Source organism: Bombina bombina, chromosome 2 (genome assembly GCF_027579735.1).
Source record: "Bombina bombina isolate aBomBom1 chromosome 2, aBomBom1.pri, whole genome shotgun sequence".
In the NCBI taxonomy this organism is placed as follows: Eukaryota; Metazoa; Chordata; class Amphibia; order Anura; family Bombinatoridae; genus Bombina; species Bombina bombina.
The window spans coordinates 556177086-556193345 of NC_069500.1; the positions used below are offsets into that span (position 1 = coordinate 556177086).

The window sequence follows — 16260 nt, forward strand, 5'->3', positions numbered from 1 at the left end:
GTCACAGCCTTGCAAATCTGTTCAACAGAGGCCTCATTTTTAAAGGCCCAAGTGGAAGCCACAGCTCTGGTAGAATGAGCTGTAATTCTTTCAGGAGGCTGCTGTCCAGCAGTCTCATAGGCTAAACGTATTATACTACGAAGCCAGAAGGAGAGAGAGGTAGCCGAAGCCTTTTGACCTCTCCTCTGTCCAGAATAGACGACAAACAGGGAAGAAGTTTGTCGAAAATCTTTAGTTGCCTGTAAATAAAACTTCAGGGCACGGACAACGTCCAGATTGTGTAGAAGTCGTTCCTTCTTTGAGGAAGGATTAGGGCACAATGAAGGAACAACAATCTCTTGATTGATATTCCTGTTGGTGAATACCTTAGGTAAGAACCCAGGTTTAGTACGCAGAACTACCTTGTCTGAATGGAAAATCAGATAAGGAGAATCACAATGTAAGGCAGATAACTCAGAGACTCTTCGAGCCGAGGAAATAGCCATTAAAAACAGAACTTTCCAAGATAACAGCTTGATATCAATGGAATGAAGGGGTTCAAACGGAACACCATGTAAAACGTTAAGAACTAAGTTTAAGCTCCATGGTGGAGCAACAGTTTTAAACACAGGCTTAATCCTGGCCAAAGCCTGACAAAAAGCCTGAACGTCTGGAACTTCTGACAGACGTTTGTGTAAAAGGATGGACAAAGCTGAGATCTGTCCCTTTAATGAACTAGCGGATAAGCCCTTTTCTAAACCCTCTTGTAGAAAAGACAATATCCTAGGAATCCTAACCTTACTCCATGAGTATCTCTTGGATTCGCACCAATGCAAGTATTTGCGCCATATTTTATGGTAAATTTTCCTGGTAACAGGCTTCCTAGCCTGTATCAAGGTATCAATAACTGACTCCGAGAATCCACGCTTTGATAGGATCAAGCGTTCAATCTCCATGCAGTCAGCCTCAGAGAAATTAGATTTGGATGCTTGAAAGGACCCTGCACCAGAAGGTCCTGTCTCAGAGGCAGAGACCATGGTGGACAGGACGACATGTCCACTAGATCTGCATACCAGGTCCTGCGTGGCCACGCAGGCGCTATTAGAATCACCGATGCTCTCTCCTGTTTGATCCTGGCAATCAATCGAGGAAGCATCGGGAAGGGTGGAAACACATAAGCCATGTTGAAGACCCAAGGTGCTGTCAGAGCATCTATCAGAACCGCTCCCGGGTCTCTGGACCTGGATCCGTAATAAGGAAGTTTGGCGTCCTGGCGAGACGCCATGAGATCCAGATCTGGTTTGCCCCAATGCCGAAGTATTTGGGCAAAGACCTCCGGATGAAGTTCCCACTCCCCCGGATGAAAAGTTTGGCGACTTAGATAATCCGCTTCCCAGTTCTCCACGCCTGGGATGTGGATCGCTGATAGGTGGCAAGAGTGAGACTCTGCCCAGTGAATTATCTTTGAGACTTCCATCATTGCTAGGGAACTCCTTGTCCCTCCCTGATAGTTGATGTAAGCCACAGTCATGATGTTGTCCGACTGGAACCTGATGAACCTCAGAGTTGCTAACTGAGGCCAAGCCAGAAGGGCATTGAAAACTGCTCTTAATTCCAGAATATTTATGGGAAGGAGACTCTCCTCCTGAGTCCAAGATCCCTGAGTCTTCAGGGAATTCCAGACAGCGCCCCAACCTATCAGGCTGGCGTCTGTTGTTACAATCGTCCAATCTGGCCTGCTGAAGGGCATCCCCTTGGATAGATGTGGCCGAGAGAACCACCATAGAAGAGAATTTCTGGTCTCTTGATCCAGATTCAGCATAGGGGACAAATCTGAGTAATCCCCATTCCACTGACTTAGCATGCACAATTGCAGTGGTCTGAGATGCAGGCGTGCAAAGGGTACTATGTCCATTGCCGCTACCATTAAGCCGATTACCTCCATGCATTGAGCCACTGACGGGTGTGGAATGGAATGAAGGATCCGGCAAGCATCTAGAGTTTTGTTAACCTGACCTCTGTCAGATAAATCTTCATTTCTTACAGAATCTATGAGAGTCCCTAAGAAGGGAACTCTTGTGAGTGGTAATAGAGAACTCTTTTCTTCGTTCACTTTCCACCCATGTGACCTTAGAAATGCCAGTACTAACTCTGTATGAGACTTGGCAGTTTGGAAACTTGACGCTTGTATCAGAATGTCGTCTAGGTACGGAGCTACCGATATTCCTCGCGGTCTTAGTACCGCCAGAAGAGACCCCAGAACCTTTGTAAAGATTCTTGGAGCCGTAGCTAACCCGAAGGGAAGAGCTACAAACTGGTAATGCCTGTCTAGGAAGGCAAACCTTAGATACCGGTAATGATCCTTGTGAATCGGTATGTGAAGGTAGGCATCCTTTAAATCCACTGTGGTCATGTACTGACCCCTTTGGATCATGGGTAAGATTGTCCGAATAGTTTCCATTTTGAATGATGGAACTCTTAGGAATTTGTTTAGGATCTTTAAATCCAATATTGGTCTGAAGGTTCCTTCTTTCTTGGGAACCACAAACAGATTTGAGTAAAACCCTTGTCCGTGTTCCTACCGCGGAACCGGATGGATCACTCCCATTAGTAAAAGATCTTGTACACAGCATAGAAACGCCTCTTTCTTTATCTGGTTTGTTGACAACCTTGAAAGATGAAATCTCCCTTGTGGAGGAGAAGCTTTGAAGTCCAGAAGATATCCCTGAGATATGATCTCCAACGCCCAGGGATCCTGGACATCTCTTGCCCAAGCCTGGGCGAAGAGAGAGAGTCTGCCCCCCACTAGATCCGTTTCCGGATCGGGGGCCCTCACTTCATGCTGTCTTAGGGGCAGCAGCAGGTTTTCTGGCCTGCTTGCCCTTGTTCCAGGTCTGGTTAGGTTTCCAGCCTTGTCTGTAGCGAGCAACAGTTCCTTCCTGTTTTGGAGCAGAGGAAGTTGATGCTGCTCCTGCCTTGAAGTTACGAAAGGCATGAAAATTAGACTGTCTAGCCCTTGGTTTGGCTCTGTCTTGAGGCAGGGCATGGCCCTTACCTCCCGTAATATCAGCGATAATTTCTTTCAAACCGGGCCCGAATAATGTTTGCCCCTTGAAAGGTATGTTAAGCAATTTAGATTTAGAAGTCACATCAGCTGACCAGGATTTTAGCCACAGCGCTCTGCGCGCCCGAATGGCAAATCCGGAATTCTTAGCCGTAAGTTTAGTTAAGTGTACTACGGCATCAGAAATAAATGAATTAGCTAGCTTAAGGGCTTTAAGCTTGTGTGTAATCTCATCCAATGGAGCTGTGTCAAGGGTCTCTTCCAGAGACTCAAACCAAAATGCCGCCGCCGCAGCCGTGACAGGCGCAATGCATGCAAGGGGTTGCAATATAAAACCTTGTTGAACAAACATTTTCTTAAGGTAACCCTCTAACTTTTTATCCATTGGATCTGAAAAGGCACAGCTATCCTCCACCGGGATAGTGGTACGCTTAGCTAAAGTAGAAACTGCTCCCTCCACCTTAGGGACCGTTTGCCATAAGTCCCGTGTGGTGGCGTCTATTGGAAACATCTTTCTGAATATAGGAGGGGGTGAGAAAGGCACACCGGGTCTATCCCACTCCTTAGTAACAATTTCAGTAAGTCTCTTAGGTATAGGAAAAACGTCAGTACTCGTCGGTACCGCAAAATATTTATCCAACCTACACATTTTCTCTGGGATTGCAACCGTGTTACAATCATTCAGAGCCGCTAACACCTCCCCTAGCAATACACGGAGGTTTTCCAGCTTAAATTTAAAATTTGAAATGTCTGAATCCAGTTTATTTGGCTCAGAACCGTCACCCACAGAATGAAGCTCTCCGTCTTCATGTTCTGCAAATTGTGACGCAGTATCAGACATGGCCCTAGCATTATCAGCGCACTCTGTTCTCACCCCAGAGTGGTCTCGTTTACCCCTAAGTTCTGGTAATTTAGATAAAACTTCAGTCATAACATTAGCCATGTCTTGTAAAGTGATTTGTAATGGCCGCCCTGATGTACTTGGCGTTACAATATCACGCACCTCCTGAGCGGGAGATGCAGGTACTGACACGTGAGGCAAGTTAGTCGGCATAACTTCCCCCTCGTTGTCTGGTGAATTTTGCTTAACATGTACAGATTGGCTTTTATTTAAAGTAGCATCAATGCAATTAGTACATAAATTTCTATTGGGCTCCACCTTGGCCTTTGAACATATTGCACAAAGAGATTCCTCTGTGTCAGACATGTTTAAACAAACTAGCAATTAGACTAGCAAGCTTGGAAAATACTTTTCAAATGAATTTACAAGCAATATAAAAAACGTTACTGTGCCTTTAAGAAGCACACAAAAAAACTGTCACTTTTGATATAACAATGAACCGGTTTAGTTATAGCAATCAATTTTTCATATGAAATGCATTAATTTAGCAAAGGATAGCACCCATCAGCAAATGGACTATTAACCCCTTAATACCAAAAAACGATTGACAAATAAATACGTTTTTTATCACAGTCAAAGCACAGTCTCACAGGTCTGCTGTGAGTGATTACCTCCCTCAAACTAGTTTTGGAGACCCCTGAGCTCTGTAGAGACGTCCTGGATCATGCAGGGAGAATAAGGAAGACTGTGACTGAATTTTTAATGCGTAGCAAAAGCGCCAAAATAGGCCCCTCCCACTCATAATACAGCAGTGGGGAAGCTCAGTAACTGATTTTATTCAAAATAAACGACAGCCAAGTGGAAAATAATGCCCATAAATTTTCACCAAGTACCTCAGAGAGAAAAACGATTAACCTGCCAGTAAACGTTTTAAATATATGAACTAAGAATAAAAGCCTGTTGCTAGTCGCTATCACTGCAAAAAGGCTAGAGTTATATGTATACAGTATTTTCTTAGTGAAGTGCCATTCCCCAGAAATACTTTAGTGCCAACATACATACATAACAGCCTGATACCAGTTGCTACTACTGCATTTAAGGCTGTACTTACATTATATCGGTATTAGCAGTATTTTCTCAGTCAATTCCATTCCTTAGAAAATAATATACTGCAACATACCTCTTTGCAGGTGAACCCTGCCCGCTGTCCCCTGTTCTGAAGTTACCTCGCTCCTCAGAATGGCCGAGAACAGCAAATGGATCTTAGTTACGTCCGCTAAGATCATACACAAACTCAGGTAGATTCTTCTTCTAATACTGCCTGAGAAGAAACAACACACTCCGGTGCTGTTTAAAACAACAAACTTTTGATTGAAGTAATAAAAAACTAAATTTAATAACCACACTCCTCTCACACATCCTATCTATTAGTTAGGTGCAAGAGAATGACTGGGTGTGACGTAGAGGGGAGGAGCTATATAGCAGCTCTGCTTGGGTGATCCTCTTGCACTTCCTGTTAGGGAGGAGTTAATATCCCATAAGTAATGGATGACCCGTGGACTGACTACACTTAACAGGAGAAAAAACAGATAATGCATCCCTCTAGTGAACAGAAGAAAAATGAGCTTAGTATGTGAACAATCAGTAATCTAATAGAGAGAAGGTCATTATTTGTGGGGAAAGACAGGTATTGGCTTTGCACATAATGACAATTCTTTATAGGTGAGAAAGCTCAGTTAAAGGGACACTCAAGTCAAAATAAACTTTTATAATTCAGAAAGAGCATGCAGTTTTAAGACACTATCCAATTTACTTCCATTGTCAAATGTGCACAAGCTCACACAGGGTATACGTATACTAGTCTGTGATTGTCTGATGTCTGTCACATGATACTGGGGGCCGAATACTGGGAGAAAAATAATTTGGCAGAAAAAAAAGTCTACTACTTATTTCAAATTCAGAGTAGGTGCTTTTGCATTGTCTTTTTAATATGTACTTGTTAATTATGCAAGTCTACTGCATTTAGTGGTCCTTTAAAACACATGAAGGATAACACTTTGAGGACTTGAGCTATATAGCAAATTACTGAAGTAGATTTAATTTCTTGTTGAAAAAACCAACTCTAATATCCAACTGTTACACGGACAAGGTTTTAAATCAAGTTAAAGCACAGTTAATGTTTAAAATGCAAAGCCAAACAGAATTAAAAATAGAAATGAAAAATGTTGACAACTTATTTATTTTCACTTTATGCTTCGTTGTAATCTGGTCCATAAGAAAAAATAAATTGGTTAAAGCATATAATTATATTTATTGTGCCAAAATATCATTATTTTCTTGTTAAAAAAGTTTAAATGTCAAAGCATTTTCATGAGCATAAAATGATATCATCAGTCTTCAGCATACTTTAGAGATTACAATAAAACTTTTCCCATAGTAAGCTAAAAATGTAAATAAAGCAAATAAACTGACCTTACAATAAAATAACATTCCGCTAGATCACGAGTTTTGTCGGTAGAGCCGTGCGGTGCTAACGAGCCTTTTATTTTCACCGCTCACTTAAAACAACGCTGGTATTACGAGTTTTCTGAATGGCTGCGTTAGCCGCAGAAAAATGAGCGTTGAGCAAAATTTAGCTCTAATAACTATTTATAACTATTGTACCTAGTTAAAATAAATACAAAGTTGCCAGTAAAATAAAAATAAATCCTAAAATAGCTATAATGTAACTATTAGTTATATTGTAGCTATAATAGGGTTTATTTTATAGGTAAGTATTTAGTTTAAAATAGGAATAATGTAGTTAATGATAGTAATTTTATTTATCTAAATTATATTTAAGTTAGGGGGGTTAAGGTTAGGGTTAGACTTAGGTTTAGGGGTTAATACATTTAATATAGTAGCGGCGACGTTGGGTGCGGCAGATTAGGGGTTAATAAATGTAGGTATGTGTTGGCGATGTTAGGGACGGCAGATTAGGGGTTAATAAAATTTAACTAGTGTTTGCGAGGCGGGAGTGTGGTGGTTTAGGGGTTAATACATTTATTAAAGTGGTGGCAATGTCCAGTCGGCAGATTAGGGGTTAAAAAAAATTATTTTAGTGTTTGCGATGTGGGGGGGCCTCGGATTAGGGGTTAATAGGTAGTTTATGGGTGTTAGTGTACTTTTTAGCACTTTAGTTAAGAGCTTTATGTTCCGGCGTTAGCCCATAAAACTCTTAACTACTGACTTTCACTTGACAGGAGAGGGTCTACCGCTCACTTCTTCCAAGACTCGTAATACCAGCGTAAGGCAAATCCCATTCAAAAGATAGGATACGCAATTGACGTAAGGGGATTTGCGGTAGCCTCGAGACGCGGAAGAAAAGTGAGCGGTACATCTGTACCTGCAGGACTCGTAATACCAGCGGGCATTAAAAAGCAGCGTTGGGACCTCTCAATGCTGCTTTTTAAAGGGACACTCAGGTTAAATTAAATTTTCAGAATTTAGATACAGTATGTAATTTTAAACAACTTTCCAATTTACTTCCATTAAAAAAAATGTACACAGCCTTTTATATTTACACTTTTTGAGTCACCAGATCCTACTGAGCATGTTCAAGAATTCACAGACTATACGTATATGCATTTGTGATTGGCTGATTGCTATCACATGGTACAAGGGGAGGCTAACGCAGAACTCATGATCTAGCCGATTGTTACTATAACAGACATCTCTCATTAAATGAATGTAGATTTAAATTTACCTGTTAAGTTCATCTAGACACAAGCGAAGGGTCTCATAGGTAGTGAGAGCAATTTCATATTTTCCCTGTTTTAATCGGGAAAGTTCAAAATCCTTTTTGCTTCCGTGTATGATGGTAACTTTAAAATATCCCCACACCTGTAACTCATCCCTCCAGTTGAATAGAACAGAGAGAGGTGACACAATCAGAAACATCTGCATCAAAAGAAAGAAAAAAAATTCAATACAGTAAATACATTATTTGCTGCAAATGAAGATTCATCTGTTGGAGATTTCATAGCAGCTTTCTGAAATTCCAACAGAAGTCAACTTCACAAATATAGAACATGTCACTCTGTTTTAAATTGATTTAGTTTATTTTATTATACAAGTACATAACTAGGTTTAAGATGGATCTTCCCCTGATGAAGCAGTGTTATCCCCAGAACCTTTTTAATGAGCGCACAACCCGGGTGATTTTACCGACCACCCAGCTAAAATGTAAAATTAGCTAATATTAAAATGTTGCAATGTTTATTGCACAAATTATCATTAAATACATTTTTGTTAAATTATGCAGTTAAAAGGGACACAAAACCCAAATATATATACATTTTAAAGGGATAGTCTATTAAAAATTAAAGTTATCATGATTTAGATAGAGCATGCAATTTTAAGCAACTTTCTAATTTACTCCTATTATATTTTTTTCTTTGTTCTCTTGGTATCTTTATTAGAAATAGCAAGAATCTAAGCATAGGTACTGGCCCATTTTTTGTTCAGCACCTGGGTAGCGCTTGCCGATTGGTGGGTAAATGTAGCCACCAATCAGCAAGCGCTACCCAGGTGCTGAACCAAAAATAGTCCGGCTCTAAGATTAGATTCCTGTTTTGTTTTTTTCAAATAAAGATACCAAGAGAACGCAGAAAAAAATATAATAGTAGTAGATTACAAAGTTGATTAAGATTGCATGCTCTACCTGAATCATGAAAGAAAATAATTGGGTTTTGTGTCCCTATAATATGTGTTAAGTGTTACACTGTCCCCATCCATCTACTTCATATTGCTACCCGGCTAGCAAAATTTCCTCTAGAGAACACTATGAAGGTTCAAACATCACCAAAAAACAAGCAAAGAGTGTCATTAATTCCTATATTTGTTAATCCCATAGCAACATCAACATGGAGAAACTACATGGTCTGCGGTAATGACAGGAAATTAGAATTGTGAAAAAATTTGTTTTGGTTATTATTTTAAAGAACGAGTAACAAATTTGAACTAATTTTGTCAGAAATGTCTGGATTAACTAAGGGAACTAATGAATGAATGCAAAATTAGTTCCTTAAGTTTTTCCATTTGATAAAGGAAACTAAATGATATAATGAACCAATTTTGTAGTCATTCATTAGTTTGTTTAATTAACACATTTTGGACACAGGAACCCTTCAAGAACTAATTGGCCCAACCGGGTAATGGGACATGTTCGTAACTCGTCTAAAATTGAGGTTGAAATTGCATTAGAGTCATGGATTCAGTGACCAAGCCATCTGTGTAGGTACTATAAATATACCCGTCATGCCAGAGGAACAGGCCTGAAAAACAGATTACTCTTGTAAACGTAAAACTCTAGAAGTGATTACTACTGTTTTTTTTTTTTGGTTTTTTTTTCTATCATACAAAGAAGCAAAAAAAATCTTGGAGGAACCAAGCAATCCTTTGTTACCAAACAACTGTAAATGCTGATTTAAGCAACCATTTCCATCTTGTTTGTGCGAGAAACATAGAAAAATATAATGACAGCAGAAACAAATGGTACATCAAGTCTGCCCTAACTTTCTTCTGAAATTTAATCTGAAATTGGTGTTGCCAGATTAAATCCCAATGTCACATTAGAACAAGAAGCCTCATGTTTTTAGAGCAAGAAAGAACACTGCGTTTCAGAATGTTTATCAGAATAAATGACCGTCAGACTAAAGGGACAGTAAACCTAAAAAATAATGTTATATAATTCTGCACATAGTGCAGAATTATATAACATTATTTTAGTGTATCGTTATAAACCCTTTTATTCCCTTTTAATTTTTTTAAAATATGTCAGTTTTTCAGACCCGCTCTCTGTACTCTGCTGAGCGGGTCTGGTTTTTTTACACAGCGCATCGGGCCAGCTGTATAGTTACAGCCCGGCCCGACCGCACCATAACACTAAGTGCAGCTCGCTCCTGCTCTGTCTGACAGCAGGAGCGAGCTGCACTTAGTGTTATGGAGCGGTCGGGCCGGCTGTGACTATACAGCTGGCCCGATGCGCTGTGTAAAAAAAACAGACCCGCTCAGCAGAGTACAGAGAGCGGGTTTGAAAAACGGACATATTTTAAAAAAATTAAAAGGCATCCTCAGCAGGTCTGCAAACCAGATCCTGCAAGGCCATGCAGGAACTATCAGAATTGCAGATGCTCTCTCCTGTTTGATACAAGCAATGACTCGTGGAAGGAGAGCAAACGGAGGAAACAGGTATGCTAGACCGAAATCCCAAGGAACCATCAGAGCATCTATCAGGGCGGCCTGAGGATCTCTTGACCTTGAACCATACCTTGGAAGTTTGGAGTTATGACGAGACGCCATCAGATCCAACTCCGGCACCCTCCACGTGAGGGTTAACCTGGAGAACACCTCTGGATGGAGAGCCCACTCCCCGGAATGAAAGGTCTGTCTGCTCAGAAAATCTGACTCCCAGTTTTCCACTCCTGGAATGTGGATAGCAGATAGGAGACAATCGTGAGCTTCCGCCCACTGAATAATCCGAGCCACCTCCTTCATGGCCAAGGAACTCTGAGTTCCTCCCTGGTGGTTAATGTAAGCCATTGAGGTGATGTTGTCCGACTGGAATCTGATAAACCAGGTTAAGGACAACGGAGGCCAAGCCATCAGGGCATTGAAGATGTCCCAGACTGCTCCCCAGCCTAGCAGGCTGGCGTCCATGGTCACAATCACCCAGGAGGGTCTCAAGAAGCATGTGCCCTGAGACAGATGATCCTGAGAAATCACCTCCATGCATTAAGACAATGATGGCCGAACAGTAGACTGTAGAGAGAGGCAAGAGGAGATACAGGGAATCTATGATGGTCCCTAAGAAACACACCCTTGTAGCTGAAACAAGGGAACTTTTCTCCAGATTCAGTTTCCATCCATGGGAACGGAGAAAAGACAAGATCTCTGTATGAGAGTTTGCTAGTTAAAAAGATGGCGCCTGAACCAATATGTCATCCAGGTAAGGCGCCACTGCAATTCCCTGAGACCTGACAACTGCCAAGAGAGCCCCCAGAATCTTTGTGAAAATTCTGGGAGCTGTGGCAAGGCCAAAAGGGAGAGCAACAAATTGAAAGTGCTTGTCTAGAAAAGCGAATCTCAGAAACTGGTGATGATCGCTGTGGATGGGAACATGAAGATATGCGTCCTTCAGGTCTATGGTCGTCATGAACTGACCCTCTTGGACCAAAGGAAGAATGGAACATATGGTTTCCATTTTGAATGACAGTACCCTGAGAAATTTGTTGAGACACTTTAGGTCTAAAATGGGTCGAAAAGTTCCCTCTTTTTTTGGGAACCACAAACAGATTTGAATATAATCCTAGACCCTGTTCCCTTAATGGGACTGGAACAATCACTCCCAGGGAGGAAAGGTCCTGAATGCAGCTTAAGAATGCCTCTCTTTTTACCTGATCCACAGATAATCTTGAGAGGAGGAATCTGCCCCTGGGAGGACGAGTCTTGAATTCTATTTTGTAACCCTGAGATACTATGTCCACAGCCCAAGAGTCTGGGACATTGCATACATATCAAAGCTTGTCGTAACAAGGAAAGTCTGCCCCCCACTTGATCCTATCCCGGACTGGGGGCAGACCCTTCATGCTGAATTAGTCTCCGATGAAGGCTTCTCTGATTGCTTCCCCTTATTCCAAGTCTGATTGGGTCTCCAAAAGGACTTGGACTGCTCTGGCTTGGAGGAGGGAGAGGAAGACTTTTGAACTTTGAAGTTACGAAAGGAGCGAAAATTAGAACTTATGTCTATTCTTCTTATCTTGTGGTAGAAAGGACCCCTTTTCACCCATAATTTCAGAAATTATCTCTGCCAGACCAGGATCTTACCCTTATAAGGTAGCAACAGGAGCTTGGACTTGAAGGTAACATCTGCTGACTAAGATTTAAGCCACAGAGCCCTGCGGACTAGAACAGTGAAGCCAGACATCTTGGCTGCTAGTCTAATGACTTGCATGTTAGCATCAGAGATAAAGGAATTGGTCAGTTTGAGAGCCTTAATCCGATCTTGGATCTCCTCTAACAGAGTCTCCTCTAAAATCAAGTCAAAGCATCACACCAATAAGATGCTGCACTTGTTAAAGTAGCAATACAAACTGCAGGTTGCCATTGTAGACCCTGATAAACATACATTTTCTTTAAATAAGCCTCCAGCTTTCTGTCCATAGGATCCTTAAAAGAACAGCTATCCTCTATAGGAATGGTGGTTCTCTTGGCCAGAGCAGAAATAGCACCTTCTACCTTTGGCACAGTGCGCCATGAGTCCCGAATGGAGTCAGAAAAAGGAAACATATTTTTAAAGACAGAGGATGGGGAAAAAGGAATCCCTGGCTTATCCTATTCCTGTGCAATGATCTCTGACACACGGTCTGGAACAGAGAACACTTCCACAGAGGGAGGAACATCATAGTATTTGATAGTGTTTGTTAAGCTTACTAGTTTTTTTAGGGTTGACAGCGACAGAAGAATCAGAGTCGTCCAAAGAAGCCAGTACCTCCTTTAGAAGTAAACAAAGGTGTTCAACCTTAAATCTGACGTTTACTTCTTCAGAATCAGACAAAGGATTTATACTGTCAGAATCTGAGATTTCACCCTCAGAAGCTACCGAGGTATCCTCCTCATCAGACTTATGTGGGGGGTCAACCTTCGCAGCAGCAGATAGGACAGACATCTTACTATAAGAAAAATGTTTTGATTTCCTCTTGCGCTTCCCCATCATGGGAAAAGCAGATAAAGCCGCAGATACTGCAGAAGATATCTGAGCAGCAAAATCTATTGGCAAATACACTCCTCCAGGAGTCTGAGAGGAACTGCAGAACACTGTATGTGAAGTCGTTGAGGCTTGGGACGTTTGAGGAGAAAGCTGTGGCATTGCCTGAACAGCATCATCCTGAGAGACATTAGGCTCAGAAACAAGTAATTTATCTTTACATTTTAAGGTCTTTTCTAAACATGAGGAACAAAATAGCATAGGCAAGACAATTTGTGCCTCCAAACATAATAAGCATTTATCAAAAGGAACAAACGCCTGTTCATTATCCATAGCTGATAAAATACCCAAAAAGTAAGGAATGTCGCTTTAAGAAGGATAGTCCTTCAAAGAGTTAAACAAATTGAAAAAAGAAATACACCCCTACACCTCAGAAGCTGAGGTGCCCTACCGTAACCTGCACAAATTTAGGACTCTCTAATCGGCCAGGCGATAACCCCACAGCCGCAACTGAAGAGAAACTCACAGGAATGACACTGCTCCACTCAAAGCCGAAGAGCGGGAGGTCACATGAGCGGCATCAAAAGAAACTGTGCATTAAAGAAAAAGCACGCAATTCTACTTTGAAGCAAAAAAAAACGGAAAGTAGCCGTTTAAACATTACCTCAAAAAAGATCTTTGCGATAAATACACATAGCCATAGGGTCATTAACCATCCCATAAAACTAATGAAAGCTGTTAACCCCTAGTCTCCTCACATACAAATAGTACCTGCATACTGCCCCAAATGAATCCTCCCTAAAGGATTATAATGCCCCATTACAATTAATGCAGAATTAAATTAGATAGTGCAAGTCTCCAGTACCTAGAAGACAAAAGCACTTATCTGCAAATCTAGCTGTCGGGCAGGAAGACAGCTCACAAAGTATGAAAGGACACTCCTTACAGAGACCTGTAGAAAAAGAAAGAACAAAGTAACCAACTCTGGCTTTCTATAGCGAGGGAAGCAAATATGTTAGAAAACAAAGCAAGGACAACCTCACCACTTTCTAACTGCTTAAAAGCCACCACTACTCTTACTCAAGAGATTGATGTGGACACAGCTAAACCCAAATCCTTGCTTGCAGGGAAAAAAAAGTACCCAAAAAAGGAAAAAAATCTTCAGACACCAACTTCACGTCCTCCATTAACAGAGGCAAAGAGAATGTCTGGGGGTTATGGGTAAGGGAAGTGACACAACAGCTTTGCTGGGGTGCTCTTTGCCTCCTCCTGCTGGCCAGGAGTGAATATCCCACTAGTAATTGGAATGACGTTGTGGACTCTCCATGTCTTAGGAAAGAAAAATGCTAAATAGAATGATGCATTCAAAGAAAAGATTAGACTGAGAATAACGTGTAGAGGTATTTTTTTAAAGTTTCATCATCTGTTTAAATATTGACAAAATAAGTGTAAAGTTTTAGTGTCTTTAAAAAAAAAGGGGAGCTGCCAGTTACCTTCTCTGCTGTGGCCAATTAAGGAAAGTTATAAATAGGTCACTATAGTGTGCAGCCAATGGCTGTGTGTAATATAACAGTGCTCAGCACTTCCATTTCTTACAGGAACTGAAAAGCTCACAATTTTAGAATGGAATCACAGCAAAAGGGGACAAAATATATAATGAAAGTATATTGCAGAGCTTTTTTATATATACAATTTATCATTTTAAATGACCATTTAAAGTGTTTAATGTCCCTTTAAAGTTGTAGGCATGGGACCCATTGGTGGAAAATGTAATTTTAGGATAACTGATAGAGTAATAGATTAACTCTGATTTCAAGACCTTTACTACTTCCAACTTTAGTAGATTTATGCCAATTTCACAGGGTTTATAGTTTTACCTTTCCAAATGTTGTCAAATTCTGTTCATAAAACACAAATTCTCAGTTCCCATTTACAATTATTCAATGTTTATAATTGAATAATGCAATGCACGTTGGTGACTGTGACCAAAATATTGTATTTTAGATTTCAATACCAACCACCTGTAAGGAAAAAAATAAACATACAGTATATCGATTCTAACATTAAACTACAAATATTTTATTTTAATGTTATATTTTTTATTTTTATGGTAAAGTTTCTTTTTTGAATATTGTGTTGATTTAAAATATATACTGTGGTGTACAGGATGAAAAAGAAGAAAGTCATATATAATTCTGTAGATACCTTGGAAATAGCATAAGTGGTTCCATGCATTTAATTAAAAACTGCTTGAGTTAAGTGTTTAAAAGGATTAGCTCTAAAATATAACAGACTAAACCACACAAGATAGTCTGTATATATCAGTAGAAAGAAAGCGTCACACAAGCATATTTTAAACTATAAGCATTAGTTAATATAGTGGAAGAAACACAGGGCATTATACAGACATTGCAGGAAAAGAATTATATTTATTATTCTATCCATGGTAAAAACATAAACTCTGTGAACTAGACGTATATAATATTGTGGGGTGGTCTATGGCTTCTGAAATTATATATACAAAAATGGCAAAGCATATGAGGTTAGGAATGACGAGACAAGTCATATCCATAGCAGGAAAAAACTGCTAGAGACAGCTATTTTTTAATGATTCCCGCTACCACAAGTTTTCACGTGCCTAGTAGTACTAATGTATATGAGTGCTACAATAAACCACTCTGCCACACACCTATAAGGAAAAACTGCTATAAAGAGACATAGACCCCAACCTTTTTCTTTTATGATTCAAAGAGTTTACAGTTTTAAATAACTTTCCAATTTACTTATTTTATAAATTTTGCTTCATTCTATTTGCATTGTTTGTTGAAGGAGCCTCAATGTTCTACTGGGAGCTAGCTGAACACATGAGGTGAGCCAATTACAAGAAGTATATATGTGCAGCCATCAATCAGTAGGCTATTGGCCGGTAATGTATTTTTGCTTCTGAGTCTACCTAAATAAGTAAAAAAAATAAACGAAAAGCCTTTGGAAAGGGAACTATATATATATATATATATATATATATATATATATATATATATATATATATATATATATATATATATATATATCTCAACTGAGGTTCAAGTATTTTTATTACTTAAAATATAAAAATATACATAATATGTGGCATGGGAGAAAAAGTTTTCGTTTTGGGGTCAGCCCAAAAAAATGAAGAGTCAGAATATTTTTTTGTTTCTGCGTATCTATCTTCCAAATCAAACAAATTATTTCTGACCACTGGAGAGGTAGCCTCTGAACTCCCACCAGTACCAATACCCATCACCTGCTTGTGTCACATCACTTATAGCCAAACAAGTCTTGACTAAACAGCATGAGAGGCATAAGCACACCAAACCAATGGTTGTACTTTGAGAGTGGAGACGTGATTATTGATAAGTATAAATCAGGCTTTTTATCCCAGACAATCCAAAGGCTAGGGAAGGAAGAAAACCCTCTGCAAAAGATTGAAGAAGCTCAGTCTGTAAGAACTTTTACCAAATGCTAGTTGCACCAAAACAAAAAAACATTAAACTGGAGGTTTATCCAGGGAATGAAATAGGTCTTTTTAGGTGCAGAATGGAACTCCCTCCTCCTGCTCACTTTCTCTGCACCCTTTACACCTGGTCT

The 16260-nt window shown here is 40.1% G+C and overlaps 1 protein-coding gene across 1 annotated transcript in view; it reads right to left on the minus strand.

Annotated features, from left to right (window-relative positions):
• Window positions 1-16260, minus strand: part of ERCC6L2 (ERCC excision repair 6 like 2) — a 433149-nt gene that overhangs the window by 313401 nt on the left and 103488 nt on the right. Inside the window, 1 exon segment of the mRNA XM_053702417.1 lies at window positions 7630-7823. Within this exon segment, the coding sequence (XP_053558392.1) occupies window positions 7630-7823 (194 nt within the window).